Below are 23,230 nucleotides of genomic sequence, written 5' to 3' on the forward strand. Positions count from 1 at the left end.
TATATATATATATATATGTACACACACACACGTGTATGTGCTTTCAAATGGATTAATCGCATCTAAGATAAGTTTTGTTTATATAATATATGTGCGTGTATGTATAATATATGTATGTGTGTGTGTGTCTGTATTGTTTGTATAAATATACATATACCCACATATGAATACATAGATGGGTGTATACACACACATACAGTGTATATATATATATATATATATATATATATATATATAATATTTTATCTTAGATATATATATATATATATATATATAATATTTTATCTTAGATACTTAAGATAATACTTATTAATACTTAATACTTTTGCTCATAGCAAGAAATATGTAGCCTATTAGTAGTATTATTAATCATAAAGATTCATTTATAAAAGACATGTTCACCATCCAACAGAGACTTTTATTTCATCTTAAATCTCAGCAAATTAATGTCTTCATGACAAGTATAATATGTTGATAAATAAATAACAATCAAGTAATACTATAATGCAACAAAGCCCTCCACAACATGGGCTCTGGTAATGGCACAGTTGAAAAGACAAAAGTCACTGCATATTAACAAGAAACAATGAGATAAATAATAAAATTAAAAAATGCAATTTATAAAAAGCATTTAAATTTGATTACTGCATCACAGCAAGCAGTTTTTTTCTGTATATATTTTCCTCAACATAGTGCATATGCAACAACATCAACTTTGATAACAATGACAGTAAGTATAATTGATCATGAATCCTAAGCTGAAGCGGTAAAATATACAATCGTTGCGTGCCGTAAGCGAGAGGACATTCCGCTCCTCTGAAACATGGTCATTCAACATCAAGCAGAAATAGATTTTTAAGAAACAGCAAAGAACAATATGAAATGCTGGCATTGTCCTCATTTTTACATAATAATGTGAGAAATACTATGGCAACCAGTGAAATGTAAAGTGACGTCACATTATGGGATGTATTTTGGCACTGAATCCGTTTTGTATACTCAATATTCAATCAAAATATTTACATTCAATATGTTCTTCTCATCATGTCCATGTATATGAATGTGTGGCCATGTATCTGTATACAAACATGAGAGTATAGTGCTTGTATTTTGGATTATATACGTATGTGTACTTATCTTTGTCTCACTTGTGTCAAAGTCTCTCTCATTCTTTCTCTCCCCATCTCACTTTCTATTTTTCTTTCAATCCTTCACCACTTTACAGTCCTTAAGGCACCAAACCTTCTGTTACAAAACATGCCTGACTGTAGAAATCATACTTACAGTATGTAATTATAACAATGTTGTTGTTGCTTTCAGTACTTCATTACTCTGATGCCAATAACATACACACATATGTAAACACGCTAACACACAGAGGCACCTGCATAAACTCACAAGCACACACACTTGTTCAACACATACATCAGTGAAACGGCAAAGAGAGAGGAGAGAGAGAGACTGTGTGAAGTGAGATTTATGTGTTGTAATTAATGGAATAAAACAAATTAAAGTATTACGGAGAGAGAGAGAGAGAGAGAGAGAGAGAGAGAGAGAGAGAGAGAGAGAGAGAGAGAGAGAGAGAGAGAGAGAGAGAGAGAGAGAGAGAGAGAGAGAGAGAGAGAGAGAGAGAGAAAAATAACAGTATCCTTCCTTTTCTTCTCCTTTTCATTTACCCACAATTTGGATTCATTTAAAGACTCGTCTCAGATAGACACCTCATACTCTCGCGTGTCCTACAGTGAGAGAGAGGGAAAAACAAACACACTTTACAAGCATATAGGATTAGGGTGGCCATTTCCATAACACCAAAAAGAAGGACACTTTGTAGCATTTAGTGAGACAAGAATAATTGCATAGGACTCGCAACTACAATACAATTTTGTCCATCATATCGATCATGGTAGCATAATACAGTGATTCTGAAATAGTCTACTCTATTCATTGCCAGACAATTTGATCTACGATATATCTTATATCAAATTAAATTAATGTTTCGTGAGCACAAAATCATCTGAAAATTCAGGTTTGCCATTACAACAATAAATTACTCTTTTTTTTAAATAGTTAACTATAAAACTTTTTTTAATTGTAATAATATTTCACAAAATTTGATTTGTGTTTATCACATTTATTTATCAAATAAATGCAGCATAAGAGACTTACTATACATATTCTACACATAAAATATGATGTTTTATCACACATAAAATATGATAGAGAATGCTGTGCTGTGACTTCTGCTCAGAGACTCAAATGAATCAGTGAGTCATTTAAATTATACCGTCCAGACCGATTGACTACAATGAACTTCAGGCTTCCCAAGATTAGATACACGAGATCAAACATAGCAAACAGACTGCGATTCCTTAAAGAGAACATGCATTTGATTTGGTATTCAATTGTACATCCTAATAGTTAATAAGTACAAATTCCACTTGGTTGTGAGCATCTTACCCCTGCCTCATAGAGAGGGTTGTTAAAATCAGACTCCACTGTAATGGGGCTGTATGAGTGGGTGTGAGAGAGAGACTTCCAGAACAACGGTTTCCACTGCCACCTACACACACTGAGACGGCGAGAGGTGTTAGCACAGAAGAGCTAAATAAGGAGCAGCTGTGAAGAAGGTTTTGACAATAATCAGGGAAAATAACTGAATTCACTTACAAGCCCTTTTTCTTTGGTAATGTGAGTTATTTAAGATGAGGTTTGAATTGGATTAGGAAATCATGGAAAGTGGACGTTTTATGCCAGAACAAAATCCACACCTTTCTTTTATTTATTTATTTAGCAATTTCCAGGCAACACTTAAGCAGCCTTGGTGACATCATGAAAATTCCAGAGGAATCTTTTCTCTGAGATAATGCTCATTAACAAATAATAATGTATGAATCAAAACATGTTCAAATGAACGTTCAAACCAAAAGCATTCAAAAACTCAAGCCTCCTAAACTTACTTGGTGTAGTACATGTATATTCCACCAATCAGAAGGATGACCAGAATGATTGGCAGGATGATAGCCAATGCAATGTTCTCACTCAGCATTTGATGAGACGCCTCTAATGACTGAGAAACTGAAAAGAGGAATGTTAATAGCATGGACATCATTACATCACACATTGGGCAAGATTAGCAAAGCAATATGAATATCACTGATACAATGATAATCAACGTTACCCTCCAATTTATGATCGTCCAGTAGCCCTTCATAGGCAACTAAAAACAAATAAAACGTGACTTTAATTTCTTCAGATAAAAATGGCGACTCAATGTATTGGACTAGTTCACGTTCACATACCTTTACAGAAGGGTGGTGGGCTATTCCACTGTGAGGGGTGTCCTGGGACACAGTTGATGATGACTTCCCCAATGAGCTCATAGCCCTCATAGCAGAAGAAACGTAGCGTCTCACCTGCCTGGTAACTGTGCTTGTACAGAGTCTGGTAGCCGTTGTCCGGCACACCCGGGTTTGGGCATGGATCATATTTTACTGATAAGCAGAAATATAGCAGACAATATGTTTGATTGATGGTTTATAGGTTAGTACATTAGAGATGAATCTTCATTGTACTTGTACTTTAGCTTTATCAGTAAAGTTTTATCCTGCACACAGTTGAGTTCAAAAGTTTGGGGTCGGTAAGTTTTTGTTAAAGGTGTCATGACATCAGAAATCAAATTTACCTTGATGTTTTGACACATATCGGGCCCTATTTTAACGATCTGAAACGCAAGTATCAAATGCAAGTATCAAGTAACTTTGTGGGCGGATCCCAAAATCCACAAATCTAAAATGGGTTGGTCTGAAGTAGCTTCATTATTCATAGGTGTGGTTTGGTTTGGGCGTAACGTGAAATAAACCAATCAGAGCGTCATCTCACATTCCCTTTAAGAGCAGGCGCGCTTGTTCCATGGCAACACTGATTGCTATTATAACGGCGGATTTGCCAGGCGCACGCCAGGAGCGGTTCACAGCCGAGGAGACCGACGTTCTCGTCAGGGCCGTAAAAGACAGAGAGGTGACTGGGGTATGGGGATGGAAGAAACCCACCCAAATTAGCTTTGGTTAAACAGGCGTATAATAACTTGGGTAAATGTGTAAGCTAGATTTATTTTTTCACATCTTCATGGACACAACAATGATTTCCCTCATGTTAAAGCTGAATTTTCATCATCATTAGTCTTCAGTGTCACATGATCCTTCAGAATCATTCTAATATGACGATTTGCAGCTCAAAAAACATGTATCATCATTATCAATGTTGAAAACAGTTGTGCAGCTTAATACAGTATTTTTGTGGAAACCGTGATATTCTTTGATGAACAGAAAGTTCAAACAGCATTTATTTGAAATAACAATCGTTTAGTTACATTGTAAATATCTTTACTGTCACTGTTGATCGATTTGATGCATCCTTGCGGAATAAAGGTATTTATTAAAAAATATCTTACTGACCCCAAACCTTTGAACAGTACTACATTATTTAATAATTTACCATTGTTAATAAGACTTTAAATCGATTACAATCTTTAATCAGGATTATTATTATTTTTACTTATTGTTTCTTGTTTATTATTTTAATTTAATTCAATGTATTTAACCATATGCATGTATGCATTCCTTTTGACAGCCTTAAAAAAAGGGGGGGGGGGGGGAATCAATAGATTTTTTAAATAATTGTTTGAAAATCTATTTTTTCGCGACCAGATGCAATCCCTCACACACCTCACTTACAAACATGTACTCACAGACACACTTTGGGCTGCGGTCGCTCCATTTGGGCATGCCGGTGTCTCTGCCATGGCAGGAGATCTGGCTCGGGCCTTCCAGCTGATAACCTTGGTTACATGTGAAGCGTACCACAGTTCCCACAGCAAAACCAGACTCCGGATGTACTGAGCGTGCTCCATTGACCACTTCTCCTGGGTCAGGGCACTGCTGGACTGAAGGCACATCAAAGCCAGGAGAAAAAGAGCGTGTGTACAATATTAATCAATTAATTAAACCGGAAAATGATCCAATTACCAATCAAAGTCATAACTCTTAATCCTTTACTTATCAGTGAACTATTTCAAAGTGTTTTCTAACCATAAAAATATATATATAACTCAGCTCACTTTTCACACAGGTGGGCGGGTTGTTGCTCCAGGAGAGATCCCATTGGCAGGTGATTATGTCAGAGCCAACGATGTCATAACCAGGCTGGCACTGATAGGTTAACACACTGCCTCTCACCAGAGATGGGTGGGAGGAGCTGCTCCAGCCAAACTCAATTTGCGGAAGGGCAGGACATGTGTCATTTGGTTCCACCTCTGCAAGAAATGAAAGGAAGTGACATCACAGCAAGCAGTGACACAAAACAACTGAATAAGGCACAACCCTTTTGATGTATTTACCTTTGTAGTGAATGAGGAAGCCTTGGCTCAGTATAAACGTCGAGTCGTCGGAATCACTCTGAAACTGAATGGTGACCTCTGAACCTCCTGATACAACCCTGAACCTCTCTCTTGAGCCCAGGTACTGTCCAATCACATGCGACATCAGATCATGACCATCAAATAGAGTGAGAATGTCATTATGGCGGATGTTCAAGCTGCAAGCAAAAGAGAGGGAAATAGAATTAATTAAACCATAAATAGATCTAAACACAAACTGGCACAATCAAATAGATATTCTTACATTTGAACATCCAATTCGATGCGTTTGTCCTCGCTGACATGTATTTGCCACACACAGTCCTGCCCTTTAGAGTAGCTCTGTGGCCAGTCAGGAGACAACACTGTTCCCACTGTGTCCGTGAGCTCCCCGCCACACAGAGCTGCGAAGAGGAGAAAGAGGAGGAATGTTGATGTTATAAGGATTATTTTCTTCGTAATTTTACTAATCAGTGAGTTAAGTTGACAGTTCTAATGATGATCAACATATCATTGTGCGATTTGTTTTTTGAAAGAAGGTTCTTTTGTCACCAAGGCTACATTTACTTGATCAGAAACACAGTAAAAATAATATTGTGAAATATTATTACAATTTATATTTTTGAAATGTAATTTATTCCTGTGATGATGACAAAGCTGAATTGTCAGCATCATTACAGTCTTCAGTGTCACATGATCCTTGAGAAATAAGTCTAATATGCTTGGTGCACAAGAAACATATCTTATTAACATCATCAATGCTGAAAACAGTTGAAAATCAGAATACATTTTTCAGGATTCTTTGATGAATAAAAGGTTAAAAAGAACAGCTATTATTTGAAGGAGAATTATTTGATGTATAAAAGTTGAATAAAAGTATTACTTTCATTAAAAAAAGAAAAAAAAAGAAATCTTACTTACCCCAAACTTTTGAATGGTAGTGTACAGTTGCTGTACAGGTATATGTGTCAAATATTAGGTTATATGTGATGTCATACCTCTGCAGACAGGTTCACTCTCATTCCAGTGAGGGTCATTGGGGTCAACACACTCCATAACTCCTGATCCCTGCTCCATGACGAAACCAGGAGAGCACGAAAAGGTTACTATAGTACCCAGAGGGAAGGTGATGTCGCTGCTGCTGAAATTCCCATGAGGCAGGTAAGGTTCATAACAGTGTTCCCCATCAAAGGCTGAAAGAGATAGGAAAAAGAGGAAGGGTGGGAAGTTATTAAGTGAGAGTGAAAGTATTTTTAGAACCCAGACTTGAAGGTACAACATTTTAATTTTGAGTTTCTTCTTTTTCCTGAAATTAGTGTGACATCACAATAAGCAACTGCATTTGGCATTCTTTAGACAAGCATCTGTTAAGAATTATATAAATATAAAAAAGTTTTTAGTGGTTTATATGGCTTATAGTGATGAAATATACTTAGGCTGCGTTTACACTGGTACAAAAAATCCAATCTTTTACTCACATCTGACACAGATCGGAATTTGTGGCACAAAAAATCCGCACGAGATATGATTTTTCCGCATCCGACCTGAGCCACTTCCAAATGTGGTTTCAAATCAGATACATAGCCGATATCTGGACATTCGACCTACGTATAAACACGCACATCTGATTCCCCTTCGAATTATAACCCACCACAAGGCGAGGACGAAACGTTAACGTCACAAAGATAGCTTTTTAATGTTGTTTTATTCATGAGGCAGACGTGCCGTTATGCGCTCGCTCACAGCTTTTTATTGAGGTGGGAACGCTATCTTTGTAAAGAAAAGACATTGCTCCAACACAGAAACATTCAGGAGCTGGTTTTCAACCTCTACCCGTGACGTTTACAAATAAAACGGCATCACTACTGAAAGCTACATTATATTTCTCAGCAATGAGGAGATAACTACTCTGTAATTAAACCAACAAGCTTCACTATTAGGTTACTCACTCGCCCGCACACTCTCTCTCTCTCTCGTTGTCTCTCTCTGATTAATTCAGTCAAATTCATTAAAAAATATTACAGGGCTACTTTATTTCACTTCAGAATTCTAGATCCAAGATGTAGATACACGAAAATTATTTCTGGACTATATATCAGTTCCGTCAGATTTAGCACTGCAAAACATTCATGAGTCATGACAGCTGTTATTTTGTCCATGCTGGCAAATAATCATGACCACCAGACATGAATTATATAAATAATTTTAATAGCACGGTCATTCAAAACCAGGGTCTACCATGTGCATAGTAAAACGATCACTGTAAATAATTTTGGGCGGGAATTAATGTAAACACAGAATAAATGTAAACACAGAATAAATGTAAACACAGAATAAATGTAAACACAGACATCGGATAGCAGCCCTGTCTAAAGTGAATGTAAACAGGCAAGCCAAAAAATCGGATATGGTCAAAAGATCGGACTGTGCATTAAGACTTGCAGTGTAAATCCAGCCTTAGACTCATTTTTAACAGTGAACAAAACTATTTTGTTGAATGTTTAACAGGTTGTCTTACCCTCATAGCGGAGTGCCAGCAGCAGTGGGATGGAGGAGGAATCTGCTGTGAGCTCCACATAGAGACACATTCCCTCGCTCACGAAGCCTCGTTCTGGAACGTCATCCAGATCCGAGTCGAAGAGGAGCGGAGCTGTAGAGCTATTCCCACTGCGCACAATCAGCCTAGGAAAGGGAGGAGGGGCATGGAAAAGGAACAAAAACTGCATTAGGAAAGGTGTGAAAGGATTTCTGGAAGAATCAAGATCATGACAGGTTGTGCAGGAAGAAGAGGTAGATCTTGGATGTTCGTTTATCAGCAGCAAACTAGAACGTTAAAAATAGTCTATAATGTAAAAACAGGTTAAAAATAGTGTGCTCATTTAAATGAACTGGTTCAAACAAGATTCAACGATTCACTGATTCTTTTGAATAAACTCCCTGCACAGCATTCTAGTCAACTTTTTTGTAGTGAAAAAAAAAGATGTATACAATAATACTGCTATTTACCATTATTTTTTCAATTTAGTAATATAGCTACTGTTCAAAAGTTTGGAATTCGTTTTTTCATGTTTTTGAAAGAAGTCTACTTTGAATCATAAGTAGTTTTAAAGTGGCTTCTCCAACACTAACAGAGATATAAGATAAGTAACTTAATACATGAGTGAGCCAGACATGAACTCTTACTTGTCATTGTCTTCATCAAGAGCCACCCTCTCAAAATGAAGGTGGAGCCTGTGGCCTTCCTTGGCTTCCAGCAGCCAATGACAGCTCAGGTTGTTACCGCTGCTATGGTTACTTGCAGAGGGGAGGGTTGGAGAGAGGATGCGGCCAACAGTAGCGTTTCTAATCCATCCTCCACAAGATACAGCTTTAATATACAAAAACACATGTGAATGCTTATACTCAAGACAATAAATGGAGGTGGTGTCTTGAAGCCACTGTAGATAATGAAACAAAATAAATAAGTAAATAACTGAACGGGGAACAAATGCAACCCACCCACACACTGGGGTTCTGAGGTGCTCCATCTGGGTCGGGTGGAGTTCAAACAGGTTGCAACCTCGTGACCTCTGACCTCAAATCCTGGATCACAATGGAAGTGAGCCTGACCACCGGGATGGATATCAGTTACAGTCACTCCACCGGCCTCAGGGGAGAGGGGGAACGAGCAGGACAGGAGGAACGCTGGAGAGGATGTTTAAAAGAATAAGACAATTCTGTCATTCCTGTCATGTCAAAACAGACAAATTACAATTCAATTACTGTACAGTTTAAAAGTTTTAGGGTGAGAAATATATATATTTTTTAAGAAATTAAAACTTTTATTCAGCAAGGATGCATTGATCAAAAGTGACAGTAAAGATTATAATGAGTAATGTTACTAAATATCTCTAAAACACTTTTTAAAATAAGGTTCCATCATTCCATTCCTTTTTATAAAGAATGATTTCTGAAGGATCATGTGACTGAAAAATGTTAGCCTGGAAATCCAGACCCAAATCCGAAAGATTAAGGGTCTGGCATTGAGTAATAAAAATCGCCCAACTCGAGGGGCGGCATTTGAAAATATCATTGCACGCAATTGGATAACACTACGACCAATCACAACAATACACGGAGCTAACTGGTAGATTAGACTCTTTCCGTATCCGGTCGGCAAAACAGCAAAAACTTCCTTCTTGCTAAGAAACGAGCGCCGTCTTTTAGATAAAAAGCCAAGTCTAACTTGTTCATTGTAGCGGCCAAAGCCGTTTCAAACAACTGGTGTTCATCCATAGCCATCTTGCAATGTTAACTTATGACTTCGACCTCGCAGCGCTGTCGTCGTCTGTTTAGCTCGCCTCTGGCCCACCTATATATACATAGATAACCCGATGTGATTGGTGCAGCTCAGCTACAAGGGCATAGTTTATGAGCATCATTACTCGATGCCAGAGTGACTCGCTGAGCAAATTCAAATTGTGCTCTTGCGAGAACTCTGGATTTCCAGGGTAGAAGAATGAAGTAATGATGCTGAAAATTCGGATTTGACATCACAGGAATAAATTACATTTTAAAATATATTAAAATAGAAAACAGTTATTTTAAGACAGTTGTAATGATATTTCACAATACCATTGTTTTTATTGTATTTATAATCAAATAAATACAATAAAATGTTCCCGGCATTCCAACTTGTAAAAAGCATCCACATCCTCGTAGAACTTGCACCATGTGACCGCTGTACCAATTGATCGCTGCCGTTTCATTTAGGCATTGATAGTGTTGCCATAGAAATGCATAACTTCCAATTCGAGGACGTGAACAGGTTAGAGTAGGACGTCGAAATTACAACATGGTGTGTATTCAGCATAAATGCAGCCCAGGAGCCTTCTTTCCAAAACATTAAAAAAATCTTACATACCCCAAACTTTTGGTTTAACAGTAGTTAAAAGAAAAATGAATACCTTGATAATGAAAGCTGAAAACACCATGATTGGCTTGCTTCAGGCTCTTATAGTGGATCTGCACTTGATTGGTTGAGCTACGAATCACCTGACCTTCGCTCATTAGCGTCTCGTTGGCCAAAAGCTGTGGAGCTGTCCCACCCAGCTCCAGAAGGGTAAGTGACTCCTCCTTGGACAAGTTTACTTTCTTTACCTTCAAGACAGACAGATGGCGTTACCATAACAACAGCTAATGATGTCATTCCCCAAGATTGTATCAAGGGCAAAGATTTCAGAACTCATTAAAATGACATCCCCCATGCAAATGCCAACAAGATGCATCAGCTATGTTAACAGGCAGTAACCATAGTGACCCACAGAGAGGCTAAATGAGGGTACAATGGAAACCTTGCTAACGGTGAGGCTATCACACCTGTATCTCAACCCCATATCCAGGATACACAGTGATGCTGTAGGTGCACTCCAGGGGGGAAAAGGGAGATGAGAGCGGATCAGGGGACTCGACTATTCCCTCCGTTCCTGACAGGCTGGCATTGCATTGAACTTGAGAGAGACAGTTTAAAAGTTTTAAAGTCAACTTAAATTAATTTAGAAATCATTTGAATGGTCCCATTGAGGGACATAATCTGTGAAGTTTTCATATTGAAAATTATTTGATATCCTCAACTGTTATGCGGTATTGTTGGTTATGATACCTGGGGTGTGCACTGTTGTTATTGTTGTTGTAGTAATTAGAGTAGTTGTGGTCTCTTCTTCAGCTGGCGGTGATGTCACGGCACCGCCAAAACCTGATTGGCCTGCATGAGGTGCAGCCGATGAGGTCACTGCAGTAGTGAGGATTCCTGGTGACATCACTGTGGAGGCGGTTTCTGATTCTCTGATGGACGGGATGGCCTGGGTCGGGTTAGTTGTTGTTCCTGTGAGTTAAATCACAGATATAGATGAACTGGTTCGTTATTGAAATTATGCAGTTTGCTGTGTTCTTTTTAGGAAAGACTGACCTCTGCTATTAGGGGTGTGGCCCAGGTACTCCTTACTCAGTAGTGCAGCATGGAGGAGTTCTCCCAAGGGGCGGGGACTAGAGGTCACGGTGGGAGGAGCCTCAGTGTCTGATGTCCCTAAAGATGCACCTGAAAAGACCACGGAACCATCAGACTTAAAGTGATCGGCATGTACTATGTACATTCACCTTGCATGAATATTTAAACATAGAAAAGCACTCACAAAAGTATGTGTACATTACCTAAAGTCAGATGCAGCAGTGTGACAGACAGTGTCACAGCAAAAACTGTGGACACCATTATTTAATTTGAGAGGACAGCCTGGGTGCAAGCAAACGAGAGAGAAAATAAGTAGTATGAGGTATCTAGAAGGGAAAAAATGGGAAATATCAAAGTTAAGGAAGACTGTAAGTCAAAGGTTGTGGTCTTAAAGAACACATTAAATTAAAGAGTTTTGTGACTTTTATTTCCTGTCTATTAGATTTGAAGTCATCTACACAGTATATGCTAGTGTACTCCTAAAAGTGGATATACATGAAAATTTGACTCTCCTGTGAAAACATGATCATGATGAGGATTTACAATGTTACAAAGATTTCAATCTCAAATAAATGCTGTTCTTTTGAACTTTCTATTCATCAAAGTATCCTGAAAAATGTAGTCACGATTTCCAAAGAAATATTAATCAGCAAAACTGTTTTCAACATTGATAATAAGAAATGTTTCTTTAGCAGCAAATTGGCATTTCAGAATGATTTCTGAAGGATCATGTTTACATCACAGGAATAAATTACATTTTATTATATATTAAAATAGAAAAGTAATTTTAAATTGTAATAATATTTCACAATGTTACCGGTTTACTACATTTTAATCAAATAAATGCATCTTTGGTGAGCATTAGAGAATTTCAAGAACATTTGTCATCCCATACATACTAGCAATTTCTTTCCAATCATATGCTCAGTCTTGAGAATGAAAATGTCCCTCCCCATACCTGAAACCAACTATATAAATCCTGGTGCAACCGTCACATTAACCAAAGCTTATTACCTAAACTTGCAATCAACGGGAAATACAGGAAGAAAACTGTCTGTCAAACTATTTTATGGGGTCTTTAAAGCTAAAGTTTTAGTAGGAGTTAATTTTGTGAATAGGATTTTTATGTCTAAAATGTAAAATAATTAATGATGACAAGTAGCTAAAAACTAGAGGTTTAAAATAAACAAACTCCAGAAATGCGTCATCTCGTAAAATATTCCCCCAAAGGTGCTTTTGCCATTTCAGATCTTATTATGGCCCCCCCGTGGCCCTCGAGGCCTGACAGTGCACGAGACATATGGCCCCTGACGGTCCCACGTTCAGTGATCAATGATGTCACCGCTAAGGCAGGTAGCAGAGAGCAGGTCTGGGCTTCTAGTGGCCCAGTCACCATCACGAGCCTCATTTAGTATTTACCGCACACACCGACGCTGATAAAATAAAAAATAAAAATAAAAAAAGGGGTCATAATACAGATGAAGATGAAAACATTTTGAGGCTCGTCATTATTTTATAATACCCACACTAACAGAAATGATGTCCACGATAAAATATGCTGGCAGATGATGTTGCTGACACTGCGGGCAGAAGCGTTCAGATAATTTATTCAGACGCGATTCAAAAACATTTCCTCTTATCCTTTGCTATGACGCAAGACGCCCATTCCCCCCAAAATAAAGCATTAGCAAGCTGTCTAGACGAAAACAAAAAAACAAAACAAAATTTCTAACGAAAAGCAATACTGGATCAATATAAATGGTTTACAATGATTTCATGAACGCATCCATTGCATCTTTATGCAGCTGGCTGTCGCGCGACATAACAAGCTCGCGAAAACACCAGAGGGAAACAGAACATACGCACCCGCAATACGCAGTCTCGCTGTTTTTATTCGTCAGGATGAATCCACTAGGTTTCTTCTCTTGTCCTGGTGATTCTTTTAATATTTCGTGTGTTTTCCCCTCCAGCACCGCTCTCGCTGCTGCGTTTCTAGCGTGATCCTCCGTCTCTCGCTTCTCCACCCCTCCAGAATACCACAACTGGCGCTGCGCGTCAAACGGATTTTAAAGAATCACCAGAACGCTCCCGAACGCTGTCAAACACTGGTGTTCCATTCGAACCCTAGGAGAAGACCGTAACGATTTCGACACAACGGGGGAAAAAACAGTTTGCCTTCGTTCTTGATTGTATTTTTTTCAGTCGTTAATTTTTGTCCGTTTAGGCCTATATATAGCAGGATAGCAGGTAGCAGGTGAGTGGAACGAACAGGCATAGATGGCAGCAGATTCCTACCCGTATGGTTGCCGCGTTGACTGTCAATTAGCGATGTCCGAATTATGTTTGGGAGTCGGTTCGTCTAATGAACCGGTTCACAAATCCGTTCTGAACGATTCACCCACGGACTGAGCGTGCCCGAAGACTTTTCGAGACAACAACACTCTCACTGACACGGTTTATCACGTGGTTGTTCTTTTTTGTTCCTATACCGAGCTATCTTAATGTTTCTTCTACCGTCACAAATATTCAATAAATAATGAAAATTGTGCGGACCAAATATTTAAAAACGCGCTTCTTGTTAAATCACATGGACTATGCAGAAATGTGCTATTTAAATATGCCATTTTCTGTAGAGGAAAAAAAAATTAAATAATCAGATCTATAACAATTCCTTGCATAACACCATTATGGGAATAATGGGCTATATACCATGGGGGCCCTGGCCTCAAAAGTATGTTTACCACCGATAAAGTAAAATAAATAACATTTCAATTGATTCATAAGGTTAACTAAAGGCTTTCTCATGAGAATTAAGTCAGATATTGCAATAAATAGCTATTTTTGTCACTTGTTACACTCAAATGTACACACAGATTTTTTACTGTTTACTCCAAAGTCTCAGATGGTTTTCAGATAAGTGAGACGTTAAAATGTGCTGTGTTGGGGATGCTCCAGGACAAGCGTTGGGAACCACTGGTTTAGTGCCAGTGACCACGTGATGACATAAAATAATCACTGAACCGTTTTTGGATCCTGTTTAGTGTTCATTGAACACAACTGTTCGAAATAACTGATTCGCCACTATTAATCGGACTCTATAGTGTGGTGTTTGGTTGGTTTGAGGGTGTTTTTGTGTCCATCTCACTAGCGCCACACTAGTGGTTGTACTGCAGTAGCGCAAGACGTAGACGGCGCTCTGCATAGGAGCTGTCCAGCGTCTCGGTGCTGAAACTTGCCCCGGTGGCTCTCGGCTAGCAGCAAGAGGATTGGTAGAATTTTAAAATACAGCTTTAACAACCCAGCAACGAGTGACTGGCTGATTCCGATGCGTCAGTACATGGACAAAGGTAATAAAAAAAAACATCTTCGGTCTGTTCCGTAAAGAAGGAGGAGTCGTTCTTCCATCCTTACGGAAGCATTGAATGCGGAATTTACTGTATTTTCAGGGCTGCAGATAAACAGAGGAAGGGACGTGGTGAGAACGAAGGGGGAAAGAGAGACTGAGTAAGACGCGGAGAAGTGGTAAGCGAACACACATACAGCACCGCTTATTTAAAGTCTCCGAATGGTAACTTGTAGCCTAACGTTCGGTAAAAATCGGTTCTTTCCGTCGTCACGCTCTCTCCGGATATCCGTGTGAAATGTTTCAGCAACGTGAGTTCTGAGAATGAAAGCGACCACACAAACTGACTGCAGCAGGAATCATTATGCAATAGACCGAGAGAGAAGCACTCTATATCTTCGAATGGATTCATATTAACACTTTACAATAAGGTCTCAATTGTTCACATTAGTTAATGCATTAACTAACATGAACTGTAACAATGAGCAATACATTTGCTACAATATTTATTAATCTTTGTTAGTAAAAATCCTGCTGTTCAATGTTTGTTCATGTTAGTTCACAGTGCATTAACTAATGTTAACTAAATAACATTTGATTTTAATAATGTACAGTATTAGTAAATGTTGGAATTACCATTTACTAGGATTGATAAATGCTGTAGATGTATTGATAATTCTTAGTTCATGTTAACTAAAGAAGTGAATTATTGTTAACTAATGAAACCTTATTGTAAAGTGTTACCATTCATTACCTGTGGTCAGCTGAATAATTATTCATAAACATTACTCTTAAACACAGAGGAAGGGAAATAAGTCAAAGTGTATTGATTTTACAGACCGAAGAAAGTCTCATGTATCAAGCACAAGTTCATGAATATCATGTTGAATAACTGTATCCTTGCAGAATAAAAGTATTATTTTTCTCTTTCTTTCTTTCTTTCTTTCTTTCTTTCTTTCTTTCTTTCTTTCTTTCTTTCTTTCTTTCTTTCTTTCTTTCTTTCTTTCTTTCTTTCTTTCTTTCTTTCTTTCTTTCTTTCTTTCTTTCTTTCTTTCTTGGTGAAGCTCACTCTCTCAGCATTATGTCCTGGTCTCTGGACTTGGTCCCGCTTCCCCCATGTGCGTTGCTAGGTGGTCCTCCCCTCAGCGGGCTCCTTTGGACCGTTTTGCTCCTCTTCCTCTGGTACTGTTACCGCATTGGTTCTGACCCACCATCCCACTCTGGAATGCTGAAAAGCAGCTCCGGCCGGTCCTCATTCTCTCGGTCATCCAGCCGTTCCCCGATCAACCCCATACACTCTGCCCCTAAAGCATCTGCGGCCATCACTATGGAGGCGGTGGAGGATGAGGAGGGAACAGAGAGCTACCTGACACCGGTGTTGAGCCATGCCCCGTTCCCTACCGACGCTTCAGCAGGAAGCAGAAAATTGTATAGAGCACTACAGGAATATGCTAAGCGCTACAGTTGGGCCGGCATGGGGCGAATTCACAAGGGTCTGCGCAATCAGGTCAGAGATGGGAAAAATAGGATAACTTGAGGTTTATCTACAATTTCTTGAATATTTGTGTTGTAGCTTAACATTTATGTCACTTCTTCCTCGCTGCTGTCTAGGCCAGGAACAATGATCGCCCATCTATTCAGAAGCCTCATCTTTTCTACCTCCCAGATGTTCCCAGCATACCTTTCTTTCCCAGGGATGCTCATCGTCACGACATTGAGGTTCTGGAGGCCAGTTATCCCAAAATCCTTGCTGAGTTTCAGGCAGTGTACCAGAGGGGGATTGATACAAAGCTAGTGTGGAGCTACCCAGGACCAAAGGTGACTAAACGTTTTAGTCTCAAGCAGCTATTTCAGGAATTTCAATGTGTCATAGTATCAAATGTAAAAGTCGCAGTGAAATCTGTTAATTTGATTCTTAAACGTCCGGACAAACTATACAGTCACAGTTCATCAGAATTGTGTGGCTTTCACAACTGAATTGAGAATGCCTTTTAAATTCCAGATAGATAGATAGATAGATAGATAGATAGATAGATAGATAGATAGATAGATAGATAGATAGATAGATAGATAGATAGATAGATAGATAGATAGATAGATAGATAGATAGATAGATAGATAGATAGATAGATAGATTACATTGATAGATAGAAGAAAATAATCCTTTCGTCCCATGGAAGACAACCAGTTTTCTTCTCTCTATTATAATTTTCTTCATTCGTTTATTCTTATCAGTTTAGGCCTTTGGCAGGATAGCAGGCGATAGCTTTTTAAAAAAATATATATTTAATAAACCAGTTCACAAAACAGGTATGATTCATGTAGAAATAAGATGTCAAATCTTAGTTTTGCAGTCAACAGACATGGACGGATAGGCGGACGGACATATAGACAGAAAGATGATATAGCAATGATAGCTTTATGTGATCAACACATCAAAATGTGTGTTGTAATTCCCTGAAAATATCCTTCCTAGCTGCTGTGAAGTTTCTTCACAGTATCTCACTTAGTGTTTCACAGAAGAAGAAAAATAACAGCAATTGGGTTTAAAAGAACATGAGGGAGCAAATTGAAAATGTTATTTTTAGGTAAACAATTCACTTGTGTTCTGCCTCACTGTATTTCATCCAGCATGCTCGCTCACCTTTCATTCTCTGGCTGTCCTTGTCAGCCTCTCTTAATATCTTCCAATCAATATCCATACTGCACTGCTGTTAGGGATCTGTTTGCATTCAATTCATCATTATCTCATAATAATCAGGCTACAAAGATGCTGTGTCTGTTACAAAAGATTCCCAGCAGGCAAATAGAGAAGGAAAATGTGTTGTGTGCATTTGCATATATGATGAGCTCATGTATTCATCTCTCAGGGCCAGACAGTGTTCCCACTTTACACTGCTGGGGTGTGTGTGGTCAGTAACTGCCGTGCGTGTCCGTGCACATACCGAACCCTCCTCTCGCTCAGAACCTTCATCAACAGTAACTCTCTGGGGTCCGCTGGCTTCTGGCTCTTGGGTCCAGGGGCCACACTGGGAGGGGCCTATGGCCCTACAAACACACGTCTGCGCTGCCATCTGGGTAAGTCAACACTAAATCACTGAGAAAAACTTTGTGGCTTGATCCTCTTCTGTGGAATACCTGTAAACAATTGTGTGTGCGTGTGTGCGTGTGTGAAAAATGTATAATACACCAACACAATGTCAATGTTTTTTCATGCAATTCCTCTCCTTGCAATTGCTCTGTCTCTGTGTCAGGTCTCCAGACTCCTGCTCAGTGTGAGCTGGTGGTGGGTGGGGAGCCTCAGTGTTGGTCAGAGGGACACTGCCTCCTTGTGGATGACTCCTTTCTGCATACCATCTCACATAATGGTCAGAAAACTACATTGTACAAACCTCATTAACCATAATATGCTAGCTAAAGGAGAGGAGATTACAACAATAAACTTGCCAAACTACAACAATAAAGATAATAGACTTTCTGAAGGTGAAGAATCGAGGAAAATCGGACTCCTCAGTGATTACTCTTTCATAGACCAGAAAACTAAATGGAGTTTTCGGTTATGCAAGAGTTATGCAAGTTATGCTATGCATTTATGTTTCTGAGGTGGGACCAGTGGTAGTCCTGGCCCACTACATGCCCTAGATGAAATAAGACATGACCAAAGAAAAAAAAAAATCTGTTGCATTTGTGTAAAATGGGATTAGTTGAGTGTTACATAAGCAAAAATCTGAGAGGGCACATGGATAATTTTCAATGAGCATGATGCTTTTTCATTTGTGTCAACTGGGTCTCAGATGTTTCTCTTAAAAAAGATTTGATTAAAATCAAGAAACAAAACCAACGCAAATTGTTATTGACATACACTACCATTCAAAAGTTTGGGTTTGTACGTTTTTTATGCTCAACAAGGCTGCATTTCTTTTCTTTTTTTATATAAACATTATAAACCGTAATATTGTGAAAGATTACCATTTTAAAATAACTGTTTCTATTTAAAAATATTTAAAATGTCATTTACTCCTGTGATGTTGGATTTTCAGAAACATTATTATTATTATTATTATTATCAATGTTGAAAACAGTTGTGCTGCTTTTGTAAAAAAGTAAAAAAATATTGTCACTTTTGATCAATATAATGCATCCATGCTAAATAAAAATATATAATTTAAAAATAAAATAAAAATGTTTACCGACCCAAACTTTTGAACGGTAGTGTAGTAGGTAAAGCAAAAATAATATGAAATAAAATGAACATTTATGTTCGCGATTGTGCTGCATTCACTCACAAAAATAAATGTTTTATATATTTACTGTAGGAAATGTACAAAATATATCTTAATGGAACATGATCTTTACTTAATATCCTAAAATATATATAAGATTTTTGGCATAAACGAAAAATCTATCATTTTGACCCTTACAATGTATTGTTGTTGATATTGCCACAAATATACCCGTGCGACTTGTGACTGGTTTTGTGATCCAGGGTCACACATATACTTTATGCATTTAATCTCACTTTATTATCCAATGTCAAGTAAGGGCCTTTCCAAATACCCACACTTGCAGTCTTGGCCAATTGAGAGCATGTGTACGCGACAGGGATTAAGTGTGCAAGTCTGTCCCATGTCTAAAAAATGCCAACGTGCGGTGCCCTGAACACACTCTAAACGCACACTATCTTGAATACCGCATCGAAGCGGTATTCGAGGCTAAGCGTATCCCATCATGCATGTTTAGTAAATCGCGTGCCCCGAAATTGCGAGATAGCGAAGAAAACATTCCACTGTAAGTTAAATTAATATAGATATTACATATAATTTGGTAGTAAAACAAATTGTTAATGTGTAATTTTATTGGTGCAAAGATGAGTAGGCTATGTGTATTTTGTACAAAATTTGCAACAGCTTTTTATCACTTAATTAGAAGCTCTTCTGTTCAGGGACTACTGACCAGACATTTAGAAGTTAATTTTAAAATTCAAAGTATTGAATATTTTAAAATAAAGCTTAAAATGCGTTTTTGCAAGTGTGTCCCGTCGGGTAATGAAAAGTTCTACACACACTTGCAATCTTCACGCCTACTTGGGCCAGATACAGGAAATATGTCATTTAAGAAGACATGTGGTCAAGTGCAAAGACCGCAACTGGTATTTGGAAAGGCCCTAAGAGTGTTGAACTTTCTTCTCCTGCGTCCTATTCATTTTTAATAAATCCTGCAATATTCCATAAAAAAAAATAAGAATAAGAATGTCATTTTGATTTCATGGTGACTTTAAACTGTAAAAGATACTACAGAGATATCATACATAAGCAACATTTTTCTGTTTGTCCTCCAGGAGGGGCTGAAGATGGTCCTAGAGTTATCTTCAGTGTGGACCTGTGGCATCCTAATGTGGCTGCAGCGGAGAGACAGGCTCTAGACTACATTTTTGCCCCTGAGCAGTAATTCCCAGGATGCACTGGTCAAACCCACTTCATGTCGTAGCAAAATGCGGAAAATGTTGTTTTAAAGTTCGCAAAACACCTTTTGGCTAAGTTGAAAGTTCACACTGAGGAGATTTATGATTAACTACCACATATTTAACGTGTCTCTGTTCAACCGAAACCTTTTGGAATGTTTTAGTCGAAGTAGTTCAATCAGAACTGCAGAACTGTTGAGCCCTGAGCACACAGATACTGTGATGACATGCGAACAATTTTCAAACTTCATATCTACATTTGACTTGTGCCTGTCTTTATAATCCCGCGCTCCTGTTCTATCGTTTTTGTGCCTGATTTCTTATCCTGACCTCTCTGATGTATACTGTGATACGTGGTTCTCCGTAAATACTGTACGCGCGAATCACAGATATGCTATAAATCTTGTTTTATTTCATCAGATGCCAATTTATTTTCAGACCTGTGAAGCACACTGAAGACAGCATTCTGTATATGACCAGACTAATTGCATGCGTCGTGAATTTTGATCGTGTTGCCAACAATGCACTTGATGACTGTCCTGCAAATCAAGTATGTATTCATCATCTGATCATCAAATAAAACATTTTGTTAAATTTAAACTCTCTAGTTGCTGATGACATTGGAGGGGGAGGAAGTTTCAGTTTACTTTCACCTTCACACACTCACAGCAGGACAGTTACACTCACTCAGCACGCAAACACACCTGAGGTTGGAGGTCTCCTCTGTCAGCAATTTTATCTTCCTGCATTGAACCCTGTGTGAGCAGAGAAACAGAAAATAAAGAGGATAGAATATCACGGAGGGGTATAGGGGCCTGTGTACAATCAAAAATGCGAGACAGGGCAAGATGACGAGACAGACAGGATCATGTGTTTAGAAATAATGTGCGTGTGATTTAATGCGTTAGACGATCAGTTTAGCCATAATTCTGAATGTGGAACGAATTGTTTTTTTCTGTGTTAGATAAACCTTTTTCTTGTATTAAAAAGTGGTTGATATATTTCAACAGATGTTATAATCCCAACAGTTAATCTGACAATGTGCTTTAACACCGGACACTGGACACAAAACAAGATTAAACAGCCATTATACTTTTCTCTCACACACACACACACACACACACACACACATACACACACACACACACACACACACACACACACACACACACACACACACACACACACACACACACACACACACACACTGTAATGATGTAATGATTTTTATACTGTACCAAATTCTATCCCCTTACACTGACGCTACCCCTAAATCTACCCATCACACAAAACCTTCTGCATTTTACATTTTCATAAAAACTCATTCTGTATGATTTTTAAACTGTTTTCCTCATCATGGGGACCAAAAACATTTCACCACAAGGACAAGGATTTGAATTTCTTTTTTAAAAGTGTGACTAAAGTACAGTGAGTAAGTGACAGTGAATACATTTTTAATGTTACAAAAGTTTTTGTTTCAAATAAATGCTTTCAAATAACTGCTTTCTTTTGAACTTTTTTATTAATCAAAGAATCCTGAGAAAAATGTCTCTCCGTTTCTACAAAAAAAAATTAAGCAGCAGAACACTTTTTTTCTTCAATGTTTTCAACATTGATAATAAGAAATGTTTCTTGAGCATCAAATCAGCATATTAGAATGATTTCTGAAGGATCATGTGACACTGAAGACTGGAGTAATGATGCTGAAAATGCATCGCATCACAGGAATAAATTACATTTAACATATTAAAGAACAGTCATTTTAAATTGTAATATTATTTCACATTATTGCAGTTTTTACTGTATTTCTGATCAAATAAATGTAGCCTAAGTGAGCAGAAGAGACCTTACTGACCCTAAACTTTTGAATGGTGTGATTATAATTATATATATATATAAAAATAAAAATAAACATTTAATATTTTCATCATTTACTGTAATCTTTTTATATTCATAATTTTATTAAAAAAAATATGTATACATCTATTTATGATTATACACAACCCCACCAGATTTTTTTTTAAAAAGAAAGAAAATCCCGCAATTAAGGATGTTTACAGATGCCACACACACACACACACACATTCCCTCTACTCTCACTTTCCATCTATGTTTTTATTGGCCTTGTTGTTTTTTCAACACAGCCTTGCCCCAAAAGTGTTGATTTCGAGAGAGATGCAGTTTCTAGTGTCCTCTCTCACTCTTATCCATAAATAATTATTATTTTGCCCTGTTTAGTGAGTTTGATTCAACAGAAAACAGACAAAACAATTTTGATGTCAAAACACTGTGATCACAATTTTACCATCAGTCTTCATAGTTACGGTGCGTTTTGATCCTCATAGACATATCTGTTTATCAATTTGCATTTCACATCTCTTGTCTTCAAGCTGTTATGGAACAGAGACTCAAGACAAAATGATACTGGTAAGAAACAGATTTATTGAAACGAGTAGCGGTGACGATAATGGAGAATGTCTTTGAATAATGATGGTGAGATACACTGACAGTCTGCGGCTCTTTTGCAGATGATGAAGGAGGTCGTGGACGCTGTGGTGAGAGATCGCTGGAGTACACACAGTGGAACGGAGAGAGGTAAGTAGCTGAGCGATGACAGGAACCAGGAAGACGATGGAGACTTTGGAGAAACAGGACGGTAGACGATCACACTAAACATCAATCGTAGGAAGGTAAGAGTAACAGGGAAGTGAGTTCTTGCTCAAACGAGACCAGACAGGTGAGTGCTTTTGTGCTGATGATCAGATGATGTGCAGGTGTGTGTTAGTACTCAGGTGACAGCGATCTCTGTGTTTGTGTGGTGGTGGTGGTGGTGGTGGAGCCTGGCTGATCCCTGACACAAGCTGTTATAATGAGGCAGCTATAATGATGTCATTCATCTACTTTTATCCATCCTCTCAAAATATCTTTCCATCTGCTCCGTGTTGATATTTCTCATTCTGTCATATGAGCATTTGATTTAATTAATTTTTTCTTCTATTCCACTATTCTAATCCTCTTTTCTTATGC

At 38.1% G+C, this 23,230-nt stretch overlaps 2 protein-coding genes across 8 annotated transcripts; one reads left to right on the top strand and one right to left on the bottom strand.

Moving 5' to 3' along the window:
- Window positions 1–399: 399 nt before the first annotated feature.
- sez6l2 (seizure related 6 homolog (mouse)-like 2) lies at window positions 400–13,864 on the bottom strand. 5 transcript variants are annotated; one of them, XM_079601813.1, is made up of 19 exons: window positions 13,266–13,738; window positions 11,603–11,681; window positions 11,361–11,489; window positions 11,055–11,276; window positions 10,772–10,902; window positions 10,360–10,552; window positions 8,912–9,097; window positions 8,597–8,780; window positions 7,932–8,095; window positions 6,412–6,606; window positions 5,679–5,817; window positions 5,396–5,592; window positions 5,117–5,311; window positions 4,748–4,942; window positions 3,300–3,491; window positions 3,179–3,217; window positions 2,958–3,075; window positions 2,458–2,569; window positions 400–1,736 (listed from the first exon to the last, which is right to left on the bottom strand). In XM_079601813.1, the coding sequence occupies exons 2-19, from the start codon at window positions 11,658–11,660 to the stop codon at window positions 1,707–1,709; spliced, it is 2,679 nt and encodes an 892-aa protein (XP_079457939.1). In that variant the 5' UTR covers window positions 11,661–11,681; window positions 13,266–13,738; the 3' UTR covers window positions 400–1,706. The 5 variants fall into 5 exon arrangements, with proteins under 5 accessions (XP_079457939.1, XP_079457940.1, XP_079457938.1 ...); XM_079601814.1 differs by having other exon boundaries at window positions 11,603–11,725; window positions 13,266–13,403; XM_079601812.1 differs by lacking the exon at window positions 400–1,736 and having other exon boundaries at window positions 1,743–2,569; window positions 11,603–11,725; window positions 13,695–13,864.
- Window positions 13,271–23,200, top strand: asphd1 (aspartate beta-hydroxylase domain containing 1). Of its 3 annotated transcripts, XR_013796368.1 has the most exons (9): window positions 14,132–14,746; window positions 14,846–14,921; window positions 15,807–16,249; window positions 16,354–16,560; window positions 17,613–17,820; window positions 17,997–18,110; window positions 20,081–20,753; window positions 22,594–22,630; window positions 22,732–23,200. XR_013796368.1 is itself a non-coding variant. In XM_079602266.1 (8 exons), the coding sequence occupies exons 4-8, from the start codon at window positions 15,824–15,826 to the stop codon at window positions 20,188–20,190; spliced, it is 1,065 nt and encodes a 354-aa protein (XP_079458392.1). In that variant the 5' UTR covers window positions 13,271–13,653; window positions 14,548–14,746; window positions 14,846–14,921; window positions 15,807–15,823; the 3' UTR covers window positions 20,191–21,696. The 3 variants fall into 3 exon arrangements, 2 of the variants coding, with proteins under 2 accessions (XP_079458392.1, XP_079458393.1); XM_079602266.1 differs by lacking the exons at window positions 22,594–22,630; window positions 22,732–23,200 and adding an exon at window positions 13,271–13,653 and having other exon boundaries at window positions 14,548–14,746; window positions 20,081–21,696; XM_079602267.1 differs by lacking the exons at window positions 22,594–22,630; window positions 22,732–23,200 and having other exon boundaries at window positions 20,081–21,696.
- Window positions 23,201–23,230: the final 30 nt, after the last annotated feature.

This window comes from Phoxinus phoxinus (genome assembly GCF_949152265.1).
Source record: "Phoxinus phoxinus genome assembly, chromosome: 1".
In the NCBI taxonomy this organism is placed as follows: Eukaryota; Metazoa; Chordata; class Actinopteri; order Cypriniformes; family Leuciscidae; genus Phoxinus; species Phoxinus phoxinus.

Coding starts and splice junctions, on each gene's coding strand:
- sez6l2 (XM_079601812.1), bottom strand. CDS start 11,660: ATGGTGTCCACAGTTTTTGCTGTGACACTGTCTGTCACACTGCTGCAT. Junction 5,818..6,411: donor GAGTGAACCTGTCTGCAGAG/GTATGACATCAC, acceptor TCCTCTTCGCAG/CTCTGTGTGGCGGGGAGCTC. Junction 2,570..2,957: donor ATATACATGTACTACACCAA/GTAAGTTTAGGA, acceptor TCGCCGTCTCAG/TGTGTGTAGGTGGCAGTGGA.
- asphd1 (XM_079602266.1), top strand. CDS start 15,824: ATGTCCTGGTCTCTGGACTTGGTCCCGCTTCCCCCATGTGCGTTGCTA. Junction 16,250..16,353: donor ACAAGGGTCTGCGCAATCAG/GTCAGAGATGGG, acceptor GCTGCTGTCTAG/GCCAGGAACAATGATCGCCC. Junction 17,821..17,996: donor ACGTCTGCGCTGCCATCTGG/GTAAGTCAACAC, acceptor TCTCTGTGTCAG/GTCTCCAGACTCCTGCTCAG.